The sequence below is a fragment of the Sceloporus occidentalis genome, unplaced genomic scaffold (assembly GCF_023333645.1).
Source record: "Sceloporus occidentalis isolate IW3139 unplaced genomic scaffold, rSceOcc1.0.p SCAF_4, whole genome shotgun sequence".
Lineage (NCBI taxonomy): Eukaryota > Metazoa > Chordata > Lepidosauria > Squamata > Phrynosomatidae > Sceloporus > Sceloporus occidentalis.
In genome coordinates, this window is record NW_028316984.1 from 33,835,532 (window position 1) to 33,846,138 (window position 10,607).

A 10,607-nucleotide genomic window follows, 5' to 3' on the forward strand; every position below is an offset into this window, starting at 1 on the left:
TGCTCGTATCGCCTCTCCATAGTCCTCCAAAAGGCGGTCTAGGAGAGCCTTGTCGGCTAAGCGTAGGTGTTTCCGCCAGCGGTGCTCTAGCCGTCGCAGGTCCCGCTTCCTCGCCCGGAGATCTTCCGTGTACCAAGGCTTACATTTGGAAGCAGGTCTGAGAGGGCGCTTGGGAGCGATACTGTGTATAGCCCTAGAGAGACCGGTATTCCAAATACCAGTCAGGGCATCAACAGAGTCGCCGTCATTTCCAACCATGTTCCCCTCTAAGGCTTCTTGGAACCTTTTGGGTTCCATCAGCCTTCGAGGGTGGACCATCCTAATAGGTCCACCACCCCCAGGGGGGATCTGGGTAGAAGCCTTGATTTTCGCCTCCACGAGGAAATGATCCGTCCATGACAGGGGGGAAATATTAGTTATTTCCGCCCACGGATTTTCCGCATCCGTACAAAAAACCAAATCCAGTGTATTACCCGCAAAATGCGTTGGACCCGTAATCAGCTGGGACAGGCCCATGGCCGCCATGGTATCCATGAATTCCCGAGCCGCACCGGATGGAATATAGTTGGCCGCGAAGGGGATGTTGAAGTCGCCCAGGACTAACAGCCTGGGCGTTTCCAACATCAGCTCCGCAACCAGCTGTGTCAGCTCGTTAAGGGAGTCCGTTAGCGCACGGGGTGGCCGATACACCAACAGAATCCCCAGACTGTCCCTAGCCTTTAGGGTCAGGTAAATACACTCGATAAAAGAAGTTTGACGGATGTGGTTCCTGGTGAGAGACAAGGTGTTCTTGTGAACCAAGGCAACACCCCCCCCCCCGCCCACCTAACCTGGGCTGGTCCTTCACCGAAAACCCGGCAGGGAGGGCCTGTGCCCACACAGCGTCTCCCTCAGGCCCAAGCCAGGTTTCAGTAATGCAAGCCAGGTCGCAATTACTGTCCTCCAATAGATCATGGAGGATGTGGGACTTGTTGTTGATCGACCTGGCATTGCACAGGAGCAGCGACAGGGTTTGTGGCACGGTTGGAATGACCCTCAGGTCCTTTTGATTAGGAAGGGGACCGGAAGGAGAGATAGATATTAAGCATCGATCTCGCCTTCCTCTGTAACGCAAGTCCGCCTTCCTACCGCCATACCTCCCCCTGCCCCACACCACCTCAATAGGAGCCCCGCTCACACCGATGTTACCCTCTTCCTCCCCAGCCGAGGCATTCCCCGCAATCATGCCCTTCCCCTCCCCCTTGCAAGCCACAAAAAGAACAGAGGTGTGACCCAGCAGTCATCCTCCGTTCTGGGCTGATTTGGGCACAACCCTCTCACCCCTTGCTCCGCTATAAAATTGCGCAAAAACAGTCCATCCATGGGCGGCCTCCGCCGGCCCCGCCCCTCGGAAACGCCGCTCCGGCGGCGAGAGAAAGTCCTCTGGGCTGCTGCCCAGGATGGAGGAGGGTGAGCGGTGGCGTCCTCCTCAGGGAGGCCGGGAGCCGGCTTTATGGGGCCGCTCTCACCGGCCCCGCCCCTCGGAAACGCCGCTCCGGCGGCAAGAGAAAGTCCTCTGGGCCGCTGCCCAGGATGGAGGAGGGCGAGCGGTGGCGTCCTCCTTAGGGAGGCCGGGAGCCGGCTTTATGGGGCCGCTCTCACCGGCCCCGCCCCTCGGAAACGCCGCTCCGGCGGCGAGAGAAAGTCCTCTGGGCCGCTGCCCAGGATGGAGGAGGGCGAGCGGTGGCGTCCTCCTCAGGGAGGCCGGGAGCCGGCTTTATGGGGCCGCTCTCACCGGCCCCGCCCCTCGGAAACGCCGCTCCGGCGGCGAGAGAAAGTCCTCTGGGCCACTGCCCAGGATGAAGGAGGGCGAGCGGTGGCGTCCTCCTTAGGGAGGCCGGGAGCCGGCTTTATGGGGCCGCTCTCACCGGCCCCGCCCCTCGGAAACGCCGCTCCGGCGGCGAGAGAAAGTCCTCTGGGCCGCTGCCCAGGATGGAGGAGGGCGAGCGGTGGCGTCCTCCTCAGGGAGGCCGGGAGCCGGCTTTATGGGGCCGCTCTCACCGGCCCCGCCCCTCGGAAACGCCGCTCCGGCGGCGAGAGAAAGTCCTCTGGGCCGCTGCCCAGGATGGAGGAGGGCGAGCGGTGGCGTCCTCCTCAGGGACGCCGGGAGCCGGCTTTATGGGGCCGCTCTCACCGGCCCCGCCCCTCGGAAACGCCGCTCCGGCGGCGAGAGAAAGTCCTCTGGGCCGCTGCCCAGGATGGAAGAGGGCGAGCGGTGGCGTCCTCCTTAGGGAGGCCGGGAGCCGGCTTTATGGGGCCGCTCTCACCGGCCCCGCCCCTCGGAAACGCCGCTCCGGCGGCGAGAGAAAGTCCTCTGGGCCGCTGCCCAGGATGGAGGAGGGCGAGCGGTGGCGTCCTCCTCAGGGAGGCCGGGAGCCGGCTTTATGGGGCCGCTCTCACCGGCCCCGCCCCTCGGAAACGCCGCTCCGGCGGCGAGAGAAAGTCCTCTGGGCCGCTGCCCAGGATGGAAGAGGGCGAGCGGTGGCGTCCTCCTTAGGGAGGCCGGGAGCCGGCTTTATGGGGCCGCTCTCACCGGCCCCGCCCCTCGGAAACGCCGCTCCGGCAGCGAGAGAAAGTCCTCTGGGCCGCTGCCCAGGATGGAGGAGGGCGAGCGGTGGCAGATTAGGAGAGGACTGCTATATTCCTCAGTATCTAGAAACAAAATGTTTTGACTCGTTGTACTGAATCAATGTTTCCCCTCATCTAGAAATGGGAACTGATAAATAGCGCACAGAGAGTGAGTGAAGCTGAAGGTCCTACGTTTATAGCTCAGCAAAAGAAAGTTAAACTGTTGATCTTAGACGTAATTGTTAGATGTAACTCTTTAGGTATATGACCTTAAAAATAGTAATAGTAATGCAATACTTCTGGATAATACAGAAAACTGCAGAAAGTGATTCAGCATGTAAAATTAGGAGTTTTTTTAATGGCCATATATAAATCAAGTACATTACATCAGATCTAGATCTATTTAGGGCATGTGGGGGGGACACCTATTATTGGCCAAATCAGTGATACAACAGTTTAACAATACATTAGCATTTAGCATTATTGCTCAAATGCTGTAGCCATAGTAGCCAGGTAGTCCCAAATGGCTTTAGCTAAGGAAGGGGAGATGTCTATGAGACTGTAGGGTGCATTTAATAGTTAAATCAATATAAGCAACAAAAGGAACCTAAGATGACCTGCACTTGTTCATAACTACAGTGGTACCTCGGGATATGAAATACCCAGGTTACGAAATTTTCAGGATACGAAAAAAACCCATAGGAAATTATTGTTCCGGGTTGCGAAAGTTTTTTCGGGTTACGAAAAAACTTTTGGTGCTTTTCTGCGCGATTTCACACGGAATCGCGGCTTTTCCCCATTAGCGCCTATGGGAATTCGGCTTGCGAAAGCCTTTCGGGTTACGAAATTGACAGCGGAACGAATTAATTTCGTAACCCGAGGCACCACTGTACAAGACATATCAACAAGTTGAACATGAGTCAACAGTGCAATGCGGCAGCTAACAAGGCCAATGTGATTTTAGGCTGCATCAATAGAAGTATAGTGTCTAGATCAAGGGAAGTAATAGTGCCACTCTATTCTGCTTTGCTCAGGCCCCACCTGGAATACTGTGTCCAGTTCTGGGCACCACCATTTAAAAAGGACATTGAGAAACTGGAGCGTGTCCAAAGGAGGGCGACTAAAATGGTGAAAGGTCTGGAAACCATGCCCTATGAGGAACGGCTTAGGGAGCAGGGGATGTTTAGCCTGGAGAAAAGAAGGTTAAGAGGTGATATGATAGCCCTGTTTAAATATTTGAAAGGATGTCATATTGAGGAGGGAGCAAGCTTGTTTTCTGCTGCTCCAGAGACTAGGACCCAGAACAATGGGTGCAAGCTCCAGGAAAAGAGATTCCACCTCAACATTAGGAGGAACTTCCTGACAGTAAGGGCTGTTCGACAGTGGAATGCACTCCCTTGGAGTGTAGTGGAGTCTCCCTCCTTAGAGGTCTTTAAACAGAGGCTGGATGGCCATCTGTCAGGGATGCTTTGAGTGAGATTTCCTGCATGGCAGAATGGGGTTGGACTGGATCAGGGCCCTTGCGGTCTCTTCCAACTCTATTATTCTATTCATGGTCTGGAAACCTATAAGGAACAACTTAGGGAGCGGTGTGTTTAGCCAGGGGAAGAGATGGTTTAGAGGTGATATGATAGCCCTATTTAAGTATTTGAAGGGATGTCATATTGAGGAGGGAGCAAGCTTGTTTTCTGCTTCTCCAGAGAACAGGACCCAGAGCAATGGATGCAAGCTCCAGGAAAAGAGATTCCATCTCAACATTAGGAGGAACTTCCTGACAGTAAGGGCTGTTCGACAGTGGAACACACTCCCTTGGAGTGTAGTGGAGTCTCCCTCCTTAGAGGTCTTTAAACAGAGGCTGGATGGCTATCTGTCGGGGATGCTTTGAGTGAGATTTCCTGCATGGCAGGGGGTTGGACTGGATGGCCCTAGTGGTCTCTTCCAATTCTATGATTCTATTAATGGTCTGGAAACCTATAAGGAACAACTTAGGGAGCGGTGTGTTTAGCCTGGGGAAGAGATAGTTTAGAGGTGATATGATAGCCCTATTTAAGTATTTGAAGGGATGTCATATTGAGGAGGGAGCAAGCTTGTTTTCTGCTGCTCCAGAGAATAGGACCCAGAACAATGGGTGCAAGCTCCAGGAAAAGATATTCCACCTGAACATTAGGAGGAACTTCCTGACAGTAAGGGCTGCTCAATAGTGGAACACACTCCTTCCTTGGAGTGTAGGAGTCTCCTTCCTTGGAGGTCTTCAAACGGAGGCTTGGTGGCCACCTGTCAGGGATGCTTTGATTGAGAGTTCCTGCATGGCTGAATGGGGTTGGACTGGATCAGGGCCCTTGCGGTCTCTTCCCACTCTATGGTTCTGTGTCAGTGGTCCCCAAACTGTGCCCTTCCTCCTCAGGAGAAGGTTGAGAGGCTCAAATGAAGGACCTCTGGCCAACACTGTACATAAACGTAAGCTTAAAAGACCAAGTGGCCCCCAGTCTGTGCCCTTTAAGAGGCTTTGGACTCCAGCTCCCAGAATCCCATGCTCCTGGCCGACAGCTGAGGCTTCTGGGAGCCGGAGTCCACTCTCTCTCTCTCTCAAAGGCCCCAGCCTGGGCCTCCTGGGGCTCTCGCTCACCTTGACGACGCCGGGCTCCATGCCTGGGAGCGAGCTCATCTCCTGGAGGGCCCTGCGGGCGTCGGCGCTGCTCGCGTACTTGACGAAGGCGGCGCCGGTGGGCTCCATGGTGCGCTTGTTCACCTGCGGCCAGAAGTCCTCGATGGGGCCGAAGGAGGACAGCCGTAGCCACACCTCCGGCGTCATCACCTTCTGCTCCAGCACCAGGAAGAGGCGGCTGCGCGGGGGATCGTCGAAGGAGGCGTAGGAGAAGCGGCTCCTCTGGCTCCACCACGGAGGGTTGCGGGGGCGATGGAGCCGACGCAGCGGCTCCGCCGGCGCCGCCGCCGCCATTTTGCACACAGAAAGAGACGCTCTAGCCCACCCACAGTCGTGTCTCTATCGTCTCAGGCCTCCTGGGCCGGAAGCAGAGGAGACGCTCTAGCCCACCCACAGCCGTGTCTCTATCGTCTCAGGCCTCCTGGGCCGGAAGCAGGGGAGACGCTCTAGCCCACCCACAGCCGTGTCTCTATCATCTCAGGCCTCCTGGGCCGGAAGCAGAGGAGACGCTCTAGCCCACCCACAGCCGTGTCTCTATCGTCTCAGGCCTCCTGGGCCGGAAGCAGAGGAGACGCTCTAGCCCACCCACAGCCGTGTCTCTATCGTCTCAGGCCTCCTGGGCCGGAAGCAGGGGAGACGCTCTAGCCCACCCATCCCGGCTTCAACTCCGTGACACGGCGACAACCCGCCCCACGGGTTCTAATTTGGGGATTCATTCAACAGGAAGCCGGAAGCATATGAAAGAAAGAAGCCGGAGGAAAAGTTTCTCTACAGCGACCCCTACTGACTAAAGGCGGGAATTGAACCCAATCCGACCCAAGGTTGGAAAAGTTGTCCCTCTGGAGAGAAACAGACAGAGCGTCCAATCGGACTCGAGCCCAGGCTCAAAGGGGCGGGAGGACAGCGCAACACTGAGCCCCTATTGGCCGCCGCGCGAACCAATAGATTTGCTGAATTTCCACCTGTTGAGGCCGCAGGAGTGGAAACAACTAGAGGCCTTGGATGATGGGAGAGTTAATAGTCACAGAGGCCTCCATTTTGCCAGAGGGTTGTTGTTGGTGTGTTTTTCTGTGGAGGGATCTATCTATGCAGGCAGCCCCCTCCTCCTCCTCCTCCTCCTCCTGGCTCTTTGGGAACAAAGCCTTCCAAAGCCCAGGAAACAAAATATGGATCCCACTAGCTCTGCAGAAAAGGGCTTATGTATTTATTGTCCAGTATCATTTTAATTTGTTGCCACTGGGCCACACTGCCACAGTTCTGCCCCCCTCCCATTTACCTTTCTCCTCCTCCTCCTCCTCTTCTCTCTTCTTTCTCTTCTTCTTGTCATGCTACAACAGGGTTTCCAAATATATTTCAATATACTGTTGGCCCTTCTTATAACCGGATTTTTTATCCACGGATTCAAGCATCCATGGTTTCAAAATGTTCCCCCAAAAAAGTATAAACTTCAAGTATCAAACCTTGATTTTCCATTTTTTAATAAGGGACACCATTTTGCAATGTCGTAGGGTTGCCAAATGGGACTTGAGGATCCACGGATTTTGTTATCCACGGATGGAGGATCTTGTGGAACCAAACCCCAGTGGATAACAAGGCTCCACTCTGTGTGTGTGTGTGTGTGTATAGCCAACAACTCTCACAGGGTGCATCTACACTGTGGAAACAATGCAGTTCAACACCGCTTTAACTGCCAGTGGTGCCATCCTAAGAGAAACCTGAGGTGTGTTGTTTGTTGTGGCACCTCCAGCACTCCAGTAGTTTTGGGAGACATTCCCAAACCCACCCCAGACCACCATGTAGAAACTGGTTAGAAGGCAGGAATCACTGATGTGTTGCCTGCCCTACCCTGATAGTCTGAACAGCCAGACAGTCTTTGGCCACCAATGGTCACTACATACATGCCACCAGAAAATGGTGCAGTGGGGAGAATCACTAGATTACCAGACTATACAGTGAATAGAATAGAAAGCTGGGCCAAAGCTGACAAAATGAAATTCAACACAGACAAATGTAAGGTACTACACTTAGGGCGGGAAAATGAAATGCATAGATATAGGATCATGGGGGACACCTGGCTTAAGGAGACTTATATGTGTGAAAGGGATCTAGGAGTCCTAGTAGACCACAAGTTGAACATGAGTCAATAGTCTTTTGCCACCAATGGTCACTACATACATGCCACCAGAGAATGGTGCGTGGGGAGAGTCGCTAGATTACTGCACTATACACTGGACCCTTGTTATCTGCTGGGGTTTGGTTCCAAGATCCCAGTGGATAACAAAATCCATGGATGCTCAAAGTCCCATTGAATATAATGACAGGGCCAAATGGTGTCCCTGATAAAAAATGGAAAATCAAGGTTTGATATTTGAAATGTATACTTTTTAAAGACATTTTCAAACCATGAATGCTTGAATCCGAGTGTAAAAAATCAGTGTATAAGAAGGGCTGACAGTACTCTTATCATAGAATAATAGAATGCTAGAGTTGGAAGAGTCCCCAAGGGCCACCCAGTCCAACCTCATTCTGCCATGCAGGAACTCTCCATTAAAGCATCCCCACTGACAGATGGGCATCCAGCCTCTGCTCCAAGGAAGGAGACTCCACTACACTCCAAGGGAGTGTGTTCCACTGTCAAACAGCCCTTACTGTCAGGAAGTTCTTCCTAATGTTGAGGTGGAATCTCTTTTCCTGGAGCTTGCATCCATTGTTCTGGATCCTAGTCTCTGGAGCAGCAGAAAACAAGCTTGCTCCAGCCTCAATTTGAAACCCTTTCAAATACCTAAACAGGCCTATCATATCACCTCTTAATCTTGTCTTCTCCAGGCAAAATATCCTCATCTTCCTCAGTCGTTCTTCATAGGACATGGGTTCTAGACCCTTCACCATTTTGGTCCCCCTCCTTTGGACACACTCTAGTTTCTCAATGTTCTTTTTCAATAGTGGGGCCCATAACTGGGGACAATATTATTCCATATGGGGCCTGACCAAAGCAGAATATAGTGGCACTATTACTTCCCTTGATCTAGACACTTTACTTTTATTGATGCAGCCTAAAATCGCATTGGCCTTGTTAGCTGCTGCATCACACTGCTGACTCATGTTCAATTTGTGGTCTACTTGGACTCCCAGATCCCATTCCACTTTAACTGTTCTGGCCACTCCCTGTTGCATTCTGGGATTTGCAGTTTAAGGAGGGGCATTCAGATTCTCAGTCAGAGAGCTCTTAGGCCTCACTGAACTACAAGCCCCAGAATGCAACAGGAGGCAGCCAGAGCAATCAAAGTTGAACAGCAGCACTATAAGAGTGTAGTGCAGTAATGTGGTTAATTTGCAAAACCAATTTTCTGCTCAGGAAGAAAACTGCATATATCCCTCTCTCTCTCTCACGCACACACACACCACTTGCAGATACACAATTAACTAAACATTGCACCCCTCCTCAGTAGTAACATCCAGTATAAGAAACGTGATTAGTCACAATGCTTAGCATTTCCCTGCATCCTTCAAACAGAAGGATGCTCAACTATGGCTCCTTTTCATCCTGGAGAGAAGTGACTAGTGGGGTCCCACAGGGTTCTGTCCTGGCCCCAGTGCTATTCAACATCTTTATCAATGACTGGGATGACAGAATTGGGGGCATACTCATCAAATTTGCAGATGATACCAAATTAGGGGGAGTAGCTAATACCCCAGAGGACAGGATCAAGATTCAAAATGACCTGAACAGGCTAGAAAGCTGGGCCAAAGCTAACAATGAAATTCAACCCAGAAAATTGTATAAGGTACTGCACTTAGGGTGGAAAAATGAAATGCACAGATATAGGATGGGGGACACCTGGCTGAATGAAACTACGTGTGAAAGGGATCTAGGAGTCCAAGTAGACCACAAGTTGAACATGAGTTAACAGCGTGATGCAGCCGCTAACAAGGCCAATGTGATTTTAGGCTGCATCAATAGAAGTATAGTGTCTAGATCAAGAGAAGTAATAGTGTCACTATATTCTGCTTTGGAAAACATGAGCTACAGGTCGAGTCTCTCTTATCCAGAATCCCAAAAGATAAGATCCTCCCAAACTGTCCGCCTGAGTGGCTGTGATAGTGACACCTTTGCTTTCTGATGGTTCCATGTACACAAACTTACCAGGTTTTGATTCCCCACATTGATCAGGAAACCCACTGGGAGACCTTGGGCAAGTCACACTCTCTCAGCCTCAGGGGAAGACAATGGCAAACCTCCTCTTGCCAAAACTCTCACCAAGAAAACTCCGTGGTTGGGTTGCCTCAGAAACAACTTGAAGGCACACAACAACAACAACATATTTCTGTGGCTGAAAAACTGACAAGAAAACCTTGAGCATCGAGGGGGGGAAGTGTGAACAAAAGAGATTAGAGGACCATGCATAACTTATGTTTTATTAACCAAATAATTTATAATATAAGAAATACATTAATATAATACAAATACGATATTTAAATTAAAAAGTCCAATAGTAAAACTAATCACGGTCATGCCTGGTTTCACAGCGCTTAGGGCTTCTAGGTGGACCCCTCTAAAGCCTAGGAGATGTGCTTTTTTGGAAGCTGGTTGTAGATACTCTTCAAGCCAGTCTGGTAGGAGAAGGTTTTCCTACATGTTGGCATTATGGCTTCACCCATTAGGACATCCATCTACTTCCACAGAAACCCTGGCAGCCCCCCCTCTGCCTTCCCTCTTGGGCTTATCTGGGTGGGAGGTTCGTTGGTTGGGCTGGGATTGCATGGTGGCAATGTAGCATCACCCCCCAAGAGCATTCATCCCCTTCCACACCTGGAGTATGGTGGAGTCTCCTTCTTTGGAAGTCTTCAAACAGAGGCTGGATGGCCGTCTGTCGGGAATGCTTCAGATGTGTGTTCCGGCATGGCAGGGGATTGGCCTGGATGGCTCATGGGGTCTCTGCTAACTCTAGGTTTCTATGAGAAAAAGAAAGTGCCCTGGAGGAGCCCACCTCTTCCTTCTTTCTTGCGCTGAGCTGGATGGACATTCTGGCTGCTGAACTGAAAAGTTGGAGAGCAAGGCAGCAGCACTGTTTGGCTCTGGTTCATCTTGCAGATGAAAGTACCGGTAGTATTAAGAAATGGAGAAAACTGATAAGACAAGAAGGAATTTTAAAAAAAAGCCTTTCAAGAATATTATACTAATATATTAAAAAGAGAACAGAAAAAGATGAGTTTGAAAGGAAAACGAGATATTATTTGGACAAAAAATGTAAATTATCACAAGAACAGATGAAAATATTAGATGTTTTAAAGCCTAATTACAGATTACAGAAGAGGAAATTTCACAAGCAATTGA

The 10,607-nt window shown here is 51.3% G+C and overlaps 1 protein-coding gene across 1 annotated transcript in view; it reads right to left on the minus strand.

Moving 5' to 3' along the window:
* Positions 1-5,566, minus strand: part of LOC149313707 (uncharacterized) — a 46,963-nt gene extending 41,397 nt beyond the window's left edge. The window contains exon 1 of the mRNA XM_089523021.1: positions 5,234-5,566. Coding sequence (XP_089379147.1) covers positions 5,234-5,566 — 333 coding nt within the window. The remainder of the gene's footprint in view (positions 1-5,233) is intronic.
* Between the last annotated feature and the right edge of the window lie 5,041 nt (positions 5,567-10,607).